At 52.1% G+C, this 16734-nt stretch overlaps 1 protein-coding gene across 6 annotated transcripts in view; it reads left to right on the forward strand.

Moving 5' to 3' along the window:
* Positions 1-16734, forward strand: part of MCC (MCC regulator of WNT signaling pathway) — a 426733-nt gene that overhangs the window by 399129 nt on the left and 10870 nt on the right. For all 6 annotated transcript variants that reach the window (XM_019940817.3, XM_019940818.3, XM_073802387.1 and 3 more), the window contains 3 exons: positions 218-452; positions 3881-4087; positions 8357-8457. In XM_019940817.3, the coding sequence (XP_019796376.3) occupies positions 218-452; positions 3881-4087; positions 8357-8457 (543 nt within the window). The remainder of the gene's footprint in view (positions 1-217; positions 453-3880; positions 4088-8356; positions 8458-16734) is intronic.

Below are 16734 nucleotides of genomic sequence, written 5' to 3' on the forward strand. Positions count from 1 at the left end.
GTCTTAAAGGGTGTAAACATTTTCTGATATTCTTCATACTCATTTCTCTCCCAAAAGGTGCTATCAATTTACTATGCCATGAAGAATGCTTTCTTCGTTGTTGTTTTTGGATTACCATCTAAATACTGTTGGAGAGGGGAGGGTGTGGAGAAGAATGAGGGGGAGAAGACCTGCTGGCAGCGACTGGAAGTGCGATGGGTTTTCTTTGTCTTCTCAGCACAACCAGCTCCACAGCCAGTAGCTGCGATACAGAGTTTACTAAGGAAGACGAGCAGAGGCTGAAGGATTACATCCAGCAGCTCAGGAATGACAGGGCCGCGGTCAAGCTGACCATGCTGGAGCTGGAAAGCATCCACATAGATCCTCTCAGCTACGACGTCAAGCCCCGGGGAGACAGCCAGCGGCTAGACCTCGAAAACGCGGTGCTGATGCAGGAGCTGATGGCCATGAAGGTATCCGCGCGGGGGGCTCTTCTCAGACCCGGGTCCCGTTCACTCCGCTGTCACCAGGAGGAAGTACAAAAAGGCCTCTCGGTAGTGGTCAGCCCAGCCGTGGTCAGCCACCTCTCCCCTGGACAGGCAGGGCCTCGTGTGTAGACAGGGATGGTTTCAGTACGTCTGGGAGTCACTTGAGCTGGATGTGTTCCTGGAGAGGTGAGCTGAGCACTGGAGAAACCTCAGGGGGTCCCAGGCCAGAATGGAACACCTCGTCTCCAAGAGAAGCCAGGAGAGACCTCTGCGGTGGTGGGGGTCGGGGGGGAGCAGCCTCTGTCCGCGTGAAAAGAGCCCTGGTCTCCAGAACACTTGCAAGTGCTTCCCGGGTTGATGCTGACGTTAAGGTGAGGCGGGGAGGAAGGGGCGAGGCCAGTTGCGGCATTTGGACAAGAGCCTTGGTTTCCTGACCCCCTTGTCCCTGTGGCGTTGTATGGAAGATCGGTAACCCTCATCCCTGTCACCCTCCGGGGCGACTTGCTCAGCACATCCCTGCCCTCCGTGGCTGCTCGAGCTGGAGTCTGGGTGGAGCCTGGGAGGACTTTGGGCCGTGGCAGCAGATTGGCCTCACCGTCTCAGCTCAGACCCTCACTTGACTCCCGCTAGGGAACCCTCATGCGACGTTGGCTGATTTCCCCCCTCACTGCCCACGAGCCGGGCGTTGTGTCCATAACCGCGGTGCCTTTTCCCCTCTCTGTGGGCCTTTGCACCCTGTGGCATGAACTGTGAAGCTGCCCTTCCATTACTTCTTCCAAACATCATGTTTCCTTTGGCCAAAGACTCTAGATTTCTTCTATGTTCAGGCCAATATGTTTTGCGATAAATTCAGTGTTATTTTGGCCAGGAAAGAGATTTTTGGTGAAATAAAAGCTCTGATATTCCCTTTGCTACTTGCAAATAAAATGTATACGCATCAGAGAAATTTTCCCAAAAAATAGGAGTTATAAAAAGCTGGAAGAAAGAGAACCCATAATATCATGACCCAGGGGCAGCCATTGGGTTCCCTCACTAGTTTTTTGAAGAAAAACATCGGAGTCACCTCCCTTCCCTGTGTGTCCCTAATAGTGTGTTCAGGGATGTGTGCTTGCCCACACCAAGTCCATTGCTGCAGATTTTGTTGGATTTCACCATTTGGTTCTAGGCTACAACTGCTGAGAGACTCGCGTTTTCTGGGTTTTTTCACTTGTACTTGGTCTTTAGTAAACAGCTTTTGGTTTCTAGATGATTGACGTGGCTGTTCTCTTCTGTGTTGAAGATCCCGTCCTTTCATTGTGACTCCTCTTCCTTTTCTCTTTAATTGCTTTAAATATTTATTTGCTGTCTTCTTCCTTGTGAATTCTGGTTCTTTACATGCCGATTCTACCTCACCGTGACTCCTGTTTTCTCTTCGCGTGCGTGTGTGTGTTGGGAGGAGAACGTGGGTGCCAGCTCCTCCCGGTGGAGGTTGTGTCTTCCCTGGGGTCCCGCGGGTCCTGGGTGGAGACGTCCCTGTAAACGGTTGTGTCCTTAGATCTGTTGGGACCCGTGGGTTTCAGAGGTTTAGGGCTAGTTTTTGCCTTATTCTTGGCTGACGATTCCTGTAGCCTATCTACACATGCCTCGTGCCTCCATGATTCCTCAGAAGAGGCTTTTCTTTCTTCTCCCACCCGAAGCCTGAGTGATGACACGTTTCCTCGCCACATCCTCCCCACAGGGAGGTCTTCTTGTCTCCTCTCGAGGCGGCACTTGGAGAGTCCTGGCTCCTGTCGGGGCGGGGGGTCTCAGTCCTGGCTGTCTGCCCTGCCCTTGCATAGGTGCTGGGGCCTCCCTGCCTGCCTGATGCCTCAGGAGGCCGGTGCTGGGGCCACCTTGCCTTTCCTCTTGGGTGGAGGGCCTGTTTCCGGCACCCATGGGTCCATCTTTCCTTCTTTCAAGCTTGTGTCTGTATGGTTGCTCTGGGTGTGACTGTCCACATTAGCTCAGGATGCAGTGCTGTCAGAACCTTCAGAATCCGGCTTCTGACGGCAAAAGATGAGACGGTTCAGTGTATGGAGACCTTTCCTCCTGGTTCTGTGTCATTTAGGAAAGGTTTGGCGTCTTCTTTTCAGTGGTCGCTCGGCTCGGCACATTGCCTTCTCCATGGCTAACGCCCCCAGCCCTGAGTACGACTGGCCGCGGTGGGTACCCTCTAGGTGTTTCCCCATGTTGGCGGTGAGAACATCTACTCCCCAGGTCTGGCTTACCCAGGAGAGCACAGCAGGCCTGTGGCTTGTCACCTCAGAGGAGGGTCACTTCGGGGGTGACCTTGGTGAATCCCTCTCAAGGCAGTGCCCCCGTGTTATGAAGTAAGATGACAGAGATAGCTGGGGAGACTGACCGGGTGGTCACGGGGTGCTGGACTTGCCCTCCAGCAGAGGTGAGGGACAGGAGTCATGCGTGGGCTCACCTTGAAAGCGGGGCCGGGGAGGGGGAGTATAGCTTAGTGGTTACCTGGGCTCTGAGCCAGACGTCCTGGGTTCAAACTCGGGCTCCACGGTTTACCCAGTAATTGTGGGCTGAGCTGGTGGATTTCCCTCTTCATGCCTCAGTTTCCCCTCCATGAACGGAAATGCTCATAATACCTCCCTCAGGTTGGGAGGATTAAGTGAGTGACTTAGTGTAAACATTTAAGACAGTGTTACATGCTCAATAAATGCGGGTGATTACCACTGGTGCCCGGCTCTGGTCCCAGGACAGCAGGGTCCCATTTGGGAGTCACTTCTTTCTCTCCATAGCAAACTCTGATTTGGCTTCTTTAAGGTACTTGAAGAAGTTACCTGAGGCGTAGTCACCCGGGAAGGGCTCTGTTTCGATTTCGTTTCATTTGGGGCCTAAAGTAGAGAAGAGCTGGGGGCAGTATCATTGCTCTGCAGGCTTCCCAGTGGCCTGACACAGCTCAGGGCCCCAGACTGCCATCAGGGGTGATTAAATATGTGGAAAAGGAAATGGGAATTGGAAGGGACCTGGTCAGACCCAGCTTTATACGAATGACCCTTTTACAGCCTCTTTGATGGTTAGCCTCTGCCTGCCAGAAAACTGGTTTCTGTCGTGGCTGATGAGACCACTGGGGACGTGGGCGTGGGGTATTCCAGTTGTTAGAGAGGTTTTCCTTATAGTGAGCCAAGGTGTGCTTGCCTGTAACTTCTACCCATTGATCTCAGTTCTGGTGCCTAGTGAAAAGCGCATGGCTTAGTGCACGAGTCCGTCCTTTAAGATGTGTGAAGACGGCCATCTAGTCTCCTCGGGGTCATGTTCTCCCCAGCTGCCCAGTGATACCTCCCTCCGGGCTGTGGGTGGTAGCTACAGACCCCCTTCCCCCGCCCAGCCCTGCTCTCACCCCGTGGGCGCCTCGTGCGCTCTGTGCTCCGCAGGAGGAGATGGCAGAGTTGAAGGCCCAGCTGTACCTCCTGGAGAAGGAGAAGAAGGCCCTGGAGCTGAAGCTGAGCACGCGGGAGGCCCAGGAGCAGGCCTACCTCGTGCACATCGAGCACCTGAAGTCCGAGGTGGAGGAGCTGAAGGAGCAGCGCACGCGGTCCCTCAGCTCCACCAGCAGCGGCGGCAAGGACAAGGCCGGCAAGGTAGGGGCACAGGGACCCTGGGGCTCGGGCCTCACTGCCTGCCCAGGTCCCGCAAGCCACTGCCCACCACCCTGCTGCCTCAGCTTCCTTATTTGCATAGGAGCCGAAAGCCATTCCAGAAATTCGAAAGAAAGGGACATTCTGCGGGCAAAGAAACCAAATCCACATTTTGAAAACATCTCACTTTTACGGACAGTTAAAATTCCATACAATTCAACTGTTCCATACAGTTGAAGCATTTTCACAGATCACGGTCTGATCCAGGGAGCGATCTATGCAGTGGTCCCGGAGTCTGATACTGGTTCCACCTCTTCTTCCTTCTATCACGTGTCACACGGTGACCATCGCTGGTTGATCACTCTGTACCCGATCGTTGCATGTATCATCTCCCTTAAGTCTCACGACTCTCAGGAAAGAAGAGTTACCCCCATTTACATGAGGATAATGAGGTTTAAAAGAACTGAGGGGGTCTCAACAGCTAGTGAATGGCAGAATCGGGATTTAACCCCAGTTTGGCTGACAGCCACTCTTCCTTTCGTCTGTTTCCTCCTCGACTTCCAAGAGGTGGGGGGCCGGAAGCATTATGAGGCAGAGAAGGAGGTAGGTGAGCCCCGCATTACCCCGAGGATATCACACAGAGTGGGCTATCGATGATATCATCTTGCGAACTCACACTTTCATTAGCGCACAAGTCTTTTTTTCTAGAATCCAAGCTCATTCCATCAGCCTCTATCTCAGAGTGATTCCAAATACTGCACTGTAGAAAAAAATAGTCCAGACTTTAAAGAAAGATATCCCTCACCCCAGGGTGCTGGAATTTCTGTGCGTCAGATTTTCTGTTCCTAACAAACGCCAGCTTCTCCTGACCCCACTTTGTCTCAGGCCCAGGACTTGTGGGCCTACGCTGACTTGCTGGTCTAATGAGTGGCCCCTCACGGCCCAGATGCAGTGATGTCTTCACGAGAGTAGTGTACCTGTGAAGAAAGCACCTTGATGATACCGTGTGGCAGTGAAGAAACAGCTAAACAGCTAAGAACTGACGCGTGCTCCACAGAGGCCACAGCTACCCTTTGCCCGCCTCTCACCTGCAAGGGCACCAAGGGAGTCCATAGCCATGGTACCCAGCTGGGCCACTTTCCTGAGGCCCCAGCTGCTTCTCAGTCATCCGTTCATGTGATGGATGTGATTTGGTCCAGGCAAGATGCTGGAGGCTGTTCCAGGAGTTTAGATTGCCCTGGAATGGGCAAATAGATGATCACAACGCAGGGACACAGTGTTCTTGGGTGCAAGGATCAATGCCTGGTGCAAGGGGAGGCCACAGGCCAGATTTGGAGATTCGGGACAGGTTTCCTGAACTGAGAGCCAGTGGAGAGTGGGTGCTAGCCTGAGGAAGAGGGCCAGGGCAGACCAGGAAGTCCACCCTAGGCCAATGGAATGGCAAGGGCAAAGCCTAGAGGGAGGAGGAATCCATACACTGGCTGGGGAGACCAGCCGGCTGTGCCGTCCTGAGGATGGGGAGGAATCACTGAGGGGTTTTTGCAGGGGGTGAGGTGACACAGTCTGAGCTTTGGAAAGGTCACCATGTGGGTGCACCCTGAAACCACGTGCCCAGTGCTTGGGGAGTCTGATCGTGGTGAGCAGCAGCCTCTGCAGAGCTGTTTCACGCGGGAGGATCTGGGGCTCTGTTCTGTGCCAGCAGCTTCAGAATCTTTGCTCAGCCTTTTGAGTTTGTTAGCAGTCACTTTGGGACAGAGCCTGAGAGACAGAGCCCCAGCGTTCGTGTGTGCGCCCTTAGGGAGTGGTGCAAACGGACTACTCAGGCTCTTTCCAGAGGCCCAGGGACTGTGCATCCCCCTGGTTCTTAGTATTTATTTCGACTGGGGGAAGCTCTGTGTTTCGTGGAATGGCTTCAAAGAACAGAAATCTCTTTGATGGTAAAGGCCAGATGCTTTATTTTTATTTTCTTACATTAGGGTAAGGAGCTTTTGTAAGAGTGCTCTGTGTTGTTCAGGTAATGAAATTGGAGGAAGGTGATTATTTTGCCTTTCAAAAGTTATATCCAGGGCTTCCCTGGTGACGCAGTGGTTAAGAATCCACCTGCCAGTGCAGGGGACACGGGTTCGAGCCCTGGTCCGGGAAGATCCCGCATGCCGCGGAGCAACTAAGCCCGCGCACCACAACTACTGAGCCTGTGCTCTAGAGCCCGTGAGCCACAGCTCCTGAGCCCACGCCCCTAGAGCCTGTGCTCCACAACAAGAGAAGCCACCGCAGTGAGAAGCCTGCGCACCGCAACGAAGAGTAGCCCCCACTCGCCGCAACTAGAGAAAGCCCGCGCGCAGCAACGAAGACCCAACGCAGCCAAAAATAAATTAATTTATTTTTAAAAAAATGTTAGATCCATTTACTATATCAGTAATACCTCCCTTCTGGGCTATTCATTTGGTCTTACTTGTTGGTAGATGAGGCAAGCAGTCTGGAGCAGAGGCTGGTATACTGTTAACATTTTAGGATTTTCGGGTCATGTGGCCTCTGCTGCAACTACGTAACTTTGCCGTTGCGGAATGGTACTGTGAAGGCAGAGACAATACAGACACAAAGGCGCATGGCTGTGTTCTAACACTTTATTTATGGACGCTGAAATTTGAATTTCATATGATTTCTATACATCACAAAATATTCCTTAGAATTTTTTTTTCCATGATTTTAAAAACAAAAACAATTCTTGCCCTGTGGGCCTTTTATAAAAACAGGTGGCAGGCCAGATTGGGGTCTAGAACATCCACTCTCGCTTCTGAGGCGGGAGGTTGTCATGCTTGGTGTAAAACTTTCCCTCCAGCCAGCAAGCTGGGTCCCATATCTTGCCCAAGTGACATTAGGTTTTTTCACTTCTTGTCTGCGTGCAACAGAGATTACCAGACGTGTTCAGTGAAGGGCACTGGGTGAGACAAAGCTGTCCCTTGTCCTTAAGGAGTCTTATGAAATGTTAACCCTGAGGGGAGTCGCTGTATACACTAGAAGAGGGTGTTGGACTCTGGAGAGACTCCAGGGCTGGTGGATGGGGGCTCGGGTCTGCAGGTCGCCAGGCGGAGAGGAGGGAGGGAAAGCAGAGCTGGAGGAGCACGGGGGTGGGGGGAGTTCAGGTGCTGTGGGCTCCTCCAGAGGAGCCCCGTGTGGTGGCGTTTCTGTGCCAGTGGGCCGAGGGAACCCAGCGCCCCCTGTTGTCTGGATTTCTAGCGCCAGGTTCATACTTCCTGGAAGCGCTCATTCCATCATGATACAGTCTTCTGTTTACATTCTGTCTCAGCGTAACAGATCACGGGCTTTTTATTCTCAAGCCTGAGCTGTAGTCAGCCCTCTGTAAATGTCTGCTGAGCCAACTATCAGGTGAGCACCATCCCCTGTGCTTATTACACAGCACAGCAGCTGCCCTCTGTCTAAATGCAGAGAAGGCAGAGCGCTCGGAGGGGTGTGAGCATTGCTTTGTGAATTGTCCTAACTCCATTTAGCATTTAGGCATTCTGGCTCTTAGGTTTCCTCATCTGTAAAAGGGGAGGATTTGGTTTAGGTGGTGTCAAAGCTCCTGTCTGATGCTAAGGCACATCTTCTGTGAATGTGTGCTTCTGTTGTCCTCCTCCTTTCCTGGGTCTTCTAGATGATTACACTGAACCCAGTAAAGCCCCTAACTCCAGGGAAGATTGGTTCTCTCCCCAGGGGACGCAGGATGAAGGGAAGGACAACCCAAGGATACATGTGTTTCCCACTTTTATGAGCTCCCAGAGGCTTAACCCAGTGATGAAGGGAACTGACCTGGCATCAGTTGGCATCCTGGTTCCACCGTGTGCCGGCTGAATACCTGGGGCAGTGTAACTTCCCTGTGCTCTAGTTTTTCTCCTTGGCAAAGAGGGGATAATGACAGTATCTGCCTCAGAGGATCGTCACGATGATCAGATAAGAGAACGTGTGGGGCTTCCCTGGTGGCGCAGTGGTTGAGAGTCCGCCTGCCGATGCAGGGGACACGGGTTCGTGCCCCGGTCCGGGACGATCCCACATGCCGCGGAGGGGCTGGGCCCATGAGCCATGGCTTCTGAGAGAGAACATGTGTGTAGAGGGCTCAGCCCAGTGCGCAGCTCCCTGTGAGTGCTCAGAGCGCGGGGCAGCAGGCGGCGGACGTCGAGGGGCGGAGCTGCCGCCGCCCGTCAGCTCCCGCGTCTGCCTCCGCGCGCCCTCGGCTTGGCTGCAGACCTCACCCGGCTGTGTTTACATCCTCAGGAGTCTGCGGACGCTGCCTCCCCAGCTCTGTCTCTGGCTGAACTGAGGACGGCGTGCAGTGACAGCGAGCTGGCCGCGGAGTTCGCCAACGCCATCCGTCGGTAAGCGCCCTGCTCACAGCCCCGCTGCGCAGTTTATTCCAGGAAGTTTATTCCAGGAGTGACGGCTGGGTGCCAGGTTCTCCCCGCATGCTCCTCATGGAGCATTACAGGCTGCTTGGGAAGGAGGAGGCGCCCATACGGGCTTCTTTGGCCCAGACCTGGAGGCCAGAAAGGGGAATGACCGGGAGAATATATACAGTCATTTCACCTCCAGGTAGAAGAGGCCTCTTTCTGTACTTTGTGGTTGTGGTGTGGCATTGGCTAGAACCTCAGGACTGTGTTAAATGGTGAGGAGCAAATCAGGCATCTTCTCATATCACTGGGATGGAATATTGTGAGTAAATTTTATTGGATCTTTAGGGAATTTTTAACAATTTCTTTGGCTGCTTTATATGTGTATCGTATTTCTCAAATATAAAGGTAATTAAGTTGACTGAAGGAAAGAAAAAAAAAACAGGCATCTTTATCTTGTTTCTAGCTTCAGTGAGAATGCCTCCCTCCCCATCTCTGGCTCTTTCCAATCAGACGGCCTCATTGTTGATTCACTGCTGGACGTTTTTCCTCTATTGCGGCTGTTTCTTCCCCTCTATTCTTTCTCTCTGGATCTGTCTTCCATATTCCTAACTTTTCATACTCTCGCCACCCTTCTGCACTCTGTTCTGGAGGAGGGCTGTCCAGTCAAAAGGTAATGCAGACCACGCCTGATGTCCTAGGAACCACATTTAAAAAGTAGAAAGAAACAGGTACAGTCCACTTTAATGACGTATTTCATTTCACTCATTGTATCCAAAATATCATTTCAAAATATAAATCGATATTTTTAAAAGATATTAATGAGATATCTTCTTTTCTTTTCTTTTCTTTTACTAAATGTTCAAAATCTACTGTAAATCTAGTAAATTTACACTTACAGCACTTCTCAGATTCAAACCAGTCAACATTTCCAGTGCTCAGTGGCTCACGTGGCCATGGCTGCCCTATCGGATAGTGCCGTTCTGGGGAGGTTCTGCAGCTCCGTTTTCCAGCTCACTCATTTATTCCTTAGCTCGAGCCATCATGGTGTTTGGGTGATGTGTTGAGTTTATTTTGGTGATGAAACCTATCATCTCTTGTGTCATGATATCGTCTTGCGTCTCTCAGGATATTTATTGTACTTACTCTGAAATGTTATTTTGTCTACTGTATTAACTTGCCTCACATGTGAGTTTTTAAGGTTGAGTTTTGTGACTCACTCTTGGCTTCGGCTCACAAGCTTGCCTCCTGGGCTTTCTGTTCCTCCCGGCTGACAGCGGGTCTGTAGGCCGCGTATCTGACCCAAGCGTCCGGTCCCCTCCGGCTCTAATGGCCAGCACCTCTCACTGAAGCACCTCTGAATCCCTTTCTTCCTTTTGTAGCAGCTTGCTTTTGTGTGCATTTTGAGTTGTGGTTTCCTTTTTCAAGAAGAGTAAAAATCTGCCTTTCCTTTTTTATGAGTCCTCAGGGTTTCTGGCAGACGAAGAGCACTCCTTAGTTTCCATCGTGCTTGAGGATTTTTTTAAAAATACATTTGCCATCGTTTCTGGGGATTTGGGGTAGGAGGGGAAGGCTACAGTGTGTGCTCAGGCTGCTGTCTTGGTCCAGCCAGGGCTGTTTATCTTATAGTGTAGCCTCCGGGCTGAGGGTGGATTGCAGGCTGCCATGTGGGGAACCTCACTACCCTCCTGATTTACTCACCGCCACTTTTTGTCTTTCCTTCCAAGTTGTAATAGCTCAGTTTTTACATTGCCAGTGCCTCTGGCCATGTGGTTAAATGGTAATCGCTTTGCTTGAGGCAGGAAGAGAGAAGCTGCAGGGAGAATGCCCTCAGCTAATCCTAATGAAGTGATTGCGCCAGAAATTCGGGATGCAAACCACCCCCTGCTGCCAGCAGGGAGCCATTTGGATATTGTATCTGTAAGCTAAGCCCCTGCATTTTTCAAGTTCCCCGAACCTCAGAGGCCTTCGCTGGCACAAGCAGGATGCAGGTTCTGCTGACTAAACATAAAGGGATTTCATTTGTTCTGTCAGTCACAATGGATTTCCAATAGCCAGCCTTAAGTTGCTTAGCATGGATTTCTAATCAAGCCCCAGATATATGGAGCCAAGAAAGAACCCACAGGGCTACAGGAAAAAGGAAAATAACATAATTATACTGTAAATATAGCTTAGAAAGTGGAATCGTCATTTCATGAGGATATATAATACAGACACCTAAAGGCTGAGGTTTGGGGATGTTTCTATTTTTAAAAATCAAGTGGAAACTACCACCTTCTTTGAAGATGTTAAATCACCGCCACACTAGTGGTTGAGTCCGTTGAGGGAACCTTCCCAGAATTTTCAGACATATTCCTACCTTGGAAAAGGATGGTTCCAAACACCGAAGCTGTGGGCCAGGGGAACCGGACTGAGAAGAGCAGGTGTGGTGAGGCGGCTGGAGCAGAGGCTAGGCTGGAGCAGAGGCTAGGCATGGACTTTTCTGGAGGAGAGCCCCTAGGAATGTGCCTTGTGACATTCTAGTCACTGGTCCTAGGTTCCTGCCCTGTCCCAGCCTAGTCTCCGCAACACCTAGCGGGGCTGCAGCCTCGGTCGGGCCCCTGCCCTGCGACCCTGCTCTCTCGGTGTGTCTGCTCCCAGCCGCCTTCTGTTTGGAACAAAACCAGGCCTCCGTGCAATCACACATTGACTGGCTACCTCCCATCTGGTCTGATTTCATTCCCTCCACTTCCATGGACGTTTACTGTAGTTTATTGGCTCCGGGGTTGCCATAAAACCCCATCTGGATGACCAGGTTTCCAAGTCTTGCACATGAGTTTTTTTTTTTATCAGGGCACCTTGTCTTTGCTGTTGTCTGCATAGGCTGCGTGCTACAAAACCCTTCTCCATCCCAGATCCCTCTCTTGCTTGTGGTCCTAGTAAAATTTAACCGAACCACCAAAGAAGTAAACTATACAAAGGCGGTTAAGGAGAGGGAATTTTCAGAAATGAGTTTTCTTTGTGCTTCACGTGGTATTCATGTAGCGTGCCTGCGGGAGCCGAGCACAGCTGAGAGGAGCAGACTGTTCCATCTTCGCCATACTTAGAAAGCAGCGAGGGGCAGGTGGTGTTCTCCATATGATGCGGGAAGAGGCGGGGGGGGGGGGCGCGGGGTGGGGGGAGACCGTCACTGCAAGGCCCAGCGGTTTCCCAAGGTCACGCAGTGAGGCAGCGGGGAAATCGCAGGCCCCGCCCCCCACATCTCCCGGACCCCTGCGTGCTGGCAGAGGTTTGCTTGCAGGTGAGTGTGAGCTGAGCCCGCTCGTGTAGGCTCACCTACACCTGGACCCGGCATAGTATGCATGGCCTGGGCAGATGGGAATCCCTGTGCTCCTGGTACACAGCCGCCCATCTGTCCACCGAAGGCTGAGGACACGTGAAGGGCTGGTGGTGAGGGCGGACTTCCTCAGATGCACAGAGCCCAGGTCGTTGCGGTTAAAAGGTAAGGATGCTGTGCCCCTCAGTGCTGAGGGACAGGGAGGAATCAGGAAAGGGCTGTGACGTGGTGAGCAGCAGCATGTAGCATCACCTCAGATGATTCCACACCCCTGTCCCTGGGCCCCAAGGCAGGTCAGGACCAGCTCCATATCCCACCCAGGCACCGCAGAGGTCGCCGCCCTGTCCCTGCAGGAGGCTGTGCTCATTTAGTCACAGGCCCGCCAGGGGCTCTGCTGAGCGCTTCGGGGCACTGGCAGCTGCCACCTGTGCCTGCAAGTGCCAGATGGTTCTGTAAAACGCTAAGTGAAGGCAATCAACAAATCACAGCGGCCGCTCTGTCCAGGGACAGGATGCGCCCGACTCATCAGCAGAGAAGGGGCACTTAGACTTCCTTTCATCTCTCTGATGAGTTACAGGCGAGCTGCTGCTGCCGGGAGAGGGCTGTGTGTCAGATCCCTGTAGGGAGACATCGGGGGCAGGTGGGCCCCGACTGGTTAGGGTGGTCACAAGAGACCAGATCTGGAGGACGTGGATGTGCCCCTGTGGGGAGTGGAGCTGGGCCATCCAGGAAGATACACAAGGCGGCGTCTCGGAGTTCAAAGAGACGGAGTGGGAACTCCCTGGTCAGCCCTGGCCCGTGGGCCTCCACCGCTGGGTGAATTACTCCTAATGGAAGGGACTCCAGATGACACATGAACCCACAGCGCTGACACAGAAGCCAAGCAAAGAACATGTTTCAAAGCAAGGAAGCAACCACTTCAGGTTGAGGTGGGTTAAGAAGGGGAAAGGCAAGAAGCGAAGACAGCTGGTGGGAGAAGGTCGCTGTGCAGAGAGGGAACTCTGGGGGAACTGTCTCTAAGAAGGAGACCCCGGAGCGCATCTGTGTGCGCCTGAGGATGACCCCGTAAGAGCGGGCCCTCTCAGGGTCACAGAGTAACTTGACACGATGCAGATCTGATGGTACCCTCACACTCGTGTTCCTCTGCTGTGTAACAAAGTACCACAAGCTTTGCAGCTTGAACAATGCCCATTCATTAGCTCACAGTTTCTGTGGGTCAGCAGGGCGCAGCACGACTGGCTTCTCTGCTTAGGGTCTTACAAGGCTGCAGTCAAGGTGTCATCCAGGGCCCTGTTCTCATCTGGAGGCTCTTGGGAGGAATCTGCTTCAATGCTCGTTCTGCCTGTTGGCAGAAGTCAGCTCCTGGCGGTTGTAGGGCTGACATCCCATTTTCTTGGGGCTCTTGGCCAGGTGTAACTCCTAGAGGCCTCTAGAACTTCTGCACAGACTTCCTGGTCTTCAAAGCAGCAAACACCTCCCTCTTATCACATCCCTTCCCTGCTTCAAATCTCTTTCCAGGAAGAGCCCAGTCCTTTTTAAGGGCTCACCTAAGTCCGCCATGTCTACCCAGAATCATCTTATCCTAAGATCAGCTCTTTGGGACTTTAATTACATCTGCAGAATTCCCTCACAGCAGCACCTGGATGACTGAATAACTGGGATGTGTGTGTATCCTAAGGGGCCAAACTCTCGGAGGCCATTTTAGAACTCTGCCTACCACACCTCATTACCTAAGACCTTCCAGTGACTCCGGCTGTCTGTGTCCAAGCTCCTTCGCAAGTGTGTGATCTGACCCCTGCTTGCTTCTCCACCCTCGCCCTATCACATGCCCCCTCCCACCCTGAGCCACACCAGGCCGCCCACCCTCTCTGTGCCTCTGGGGCCTCAGTGCTGCTGCTACCTCTGACTTTACACCACCAAAGCCCACGTCCCAGGCACTCACAGCACTGTGCCTCTTCCCTGTCTATAAAATTTGTTTATTTTTTGGTTCTCGTGAGCCCTGATTTCGTTCTATCAGAGAACACATCATTGCTTTGTTTCTTATGTGCCTGCCTCTTCTTCCCCTGCTTCACCCTCCGCTGCCTGCAGGAGAGTCCCTTGTGGGGGGGGGTGGGCAGGGGTCATGACTTACCCAGCTGTACGACTCTGGTGACTTTGTTCCTTCTAAACAATCCCTCAGTGATCTCAGCCGCACTTCTCTCTGCCCACTGGACATCTCCCCCGAATATCAGGCTAGAGCCTTAAAACACACCATGTCTCCGGGCTTCCCTGGTGGCACAGTGGTTGAGAGTCCGCCTGCCAATGCAGGGGACACGGGTTCGTGCCCCGGTCCGGGAGGATCCCACATGCTGCGGAGCAGCTGGGCCCGTGAGCCATGGCCGCTGAGCCTGCGCGTCCGGAGCCTGGTCGGCAGCGGGAGAGGCCACGGCAGTGAGAGGCCCACGTACCGCAAAAAAAAAGAAAACACACCATGTCTAAAACAGAAATTGTAATCCCGTTTCCTCCTGCCCTTTGAAATTGGCCTCTTTTTCAGAATTCCTATTTATATTTAAAAAAGTAAATTTTTCTAGTGATCCAGGATTATAATTTTGAAGTCTCCTATCTCTGTCTCTTGTCTGCAGATCGTAATGTTTTTTTTCCCATTAAAATCCCATCCATCCCATGCCATTTGCATTGCCTTCTCCTGAGTTTAGCCCTCAATCCCTCAGAACTCAGTAGCATCCCGATGGGTCATTCTACCATTAGTCTCACCTTGTGTTCTGCCACCAAAAATACCTTAAAACACACTTCTGATCATGCTGCTCTGCAGATACACCTTCAGTGGCTTGGCCTGCAAGATCATCTGTAGGTCCCTAACTTAACTTCCTAGCCCATATTTCAAATGTTTCCCTACATGTAACCTGCGGTCCAGATTCATCTGGGCAGTTCATCTTTCCGAGAGCATACCCTTTGCTTTATCCCCCCACCCTGCCCCATCTCTTTCAACTTGGGGACCCCTCCTCTTCACCCCCTCCCGTAGGACACTCATCTTCCGGAAGCTTCCTGTGTCACCTCTTCTCTGCGCCCCTGATGGTACAGACCACTCGTCGTCCATCGGTGCCCACAGAGCCCATGGTTGTCAGAGGGCCTTAGAACAAGCCACAGCAAGCCTCCTTGAGTTCAGGTTCATGTCCGAGTTCCAAAAACATCTGCCCAGCTCTAGAAATCTTCCAGATTTGTAGGAAAGAACAACTGGCCATGAAAGGAAGGAAGATGGCACTGATCGACCCCTATTTCAGCAGCTATGGATTAATACTGTTTTTGAGCCGTACACATAGTGGATTGAAATGAAGAAGGAACTGGTTGGAGTCCTTTAAAGAGGGAGACCCCACTGAGCAAAGAAGCAGCAGAATCTTCACCATTTTATTAGTAGGACCATTATTTTTAAGGGTGCTGTTTTATTAAACTTGCACTCGCTGATTCTTCCTATGTGGCTGATTTATAAGAGCAGTCAGGCAGTGGAAGTTGTGCTCAGAATTCCGTAAATGCACAGGGGTCTGCAGGACGTTAATGGAATACAAAGTGCACCTGTGAGTTCATTATCATGTCAACAAATGACTGAGCTCCAGAGCCGGCCTCAGAGGGCACAGGGAAAGACCAGTGCTCATCCTGGGGGTTGAGGTAGGCGTTGCTTGGATAACTGAGATTTCTTTGTATTCCTATCATTCCCCCCACGTTCCAAAAGCTCAGAGAAAAGGCCTTGCCCTGGATCGCATAAAGGCAGAGTGATGGAGAACATCCAAGCACCCTGTAGCATGGGCAAGGCAGCAGCGTGCAGATGTGCAAGAAACATGGTCGTAGGGAGGTCTGGGCCGTCATCTTGTGGCTACTCCTGGCAAACTCGCCCCAACACAACACCTGCGGAACATCATTAACTGGGACACCCCCTCCTTAGTTCCACAGGCCTGGGCTCTTCACCAGAGAGCTGTCTGCTCTGTCTCCTGCCCCACTGTCTGCTCGTTATGAAGCAGCATACTTCAGCAAGATGCTGAAGAGCAGGCTCGCAGACAGACCCCTGGGTGCATCCCAGCTCTGCAGGCGAACCTGGCGAGTCTCTTCACTGGGCCTCAAGTGCCTCATCTAGAAGACTAGAATAATAATAGAGTACTGACCTCCAAGGCTTGTGGTGAGAGATAACTTCATCCTTGTAAAGGACTTAGAGCTGTTACTGCTGGCTGGATTTTCTAAAAGAGAAGTAGTTATAGACTGTAATGGCTACCATGAAGGAAAGAAATAGAGTCATAGTCTCTGCGGAGATTTTTTTTTCCCCCAAAAAAAGTAAATATAGGTTGCAATGAATAATGGGGAAGTGACAAGGTGCTGGGATGTCATTACCCTGGGACATTTGTTTAGATGGTTGGTCAGGGTAGGCTGTTCTGAGGAGGTGACATTTAAGCTGAGATGCGAAGGAGGAAAAGTAACCGTGGGGAGGAAGTTCATCCCAAGCAGAGGGGACTGACTGCACGGGGTTCTGTCCTGGGAAAAAGCTTGGTGTGTGCGAAGAATGGATAGGATTCCAGGGTGCGAGGGGGAGGGCGATACCAAAGACTGGGTCAGGCAGGGCCTTTAGTCAGAGTAAAGCCACGGACTGTATTCCAAGTGCAGGGCAATAATACGATCTGAGTTGTCATATTAAAAACTTCCTCTGGCCGCTCTGTGAAAGCTAGACTCTGGGGTACAGAGGTGAAGCAGAAACACCAATTAGGAGGCTCCTGTGGTTGTCCAGGAGAGAAATGATGGCAGCTTGGGCCTGGGTGGTGGCAGGAATTGCACCCATTTGGTAGGTGGGGTTTGCTGCTGAGCGGACGTGGAAGACGAGGAAAAGGGAGGGTCAAGGCTGACTGAAGACGGGTGTCGGCAACTGGGTGAATGGCCTTGCCGGCCTCTGACAAGCGAGGAAGCGTGGGTCG

This window comes from Tursiops truncatus, chromosome 3, assembly GCF_011762595.2.
Source record: "Tursiops truncatus isolate mTurTru1 chromosome 3, mTurTru1.mat.Y, whole genome shotgun sequence".
In the NCBI taxonomy this organism is placed as follows: domain Eukaryota; kingdom Metazoa; phylum Chordata; class Mammalia; order Artiodactyla; family Delphinidae; genus Tursiops; species Tursiops truncatus.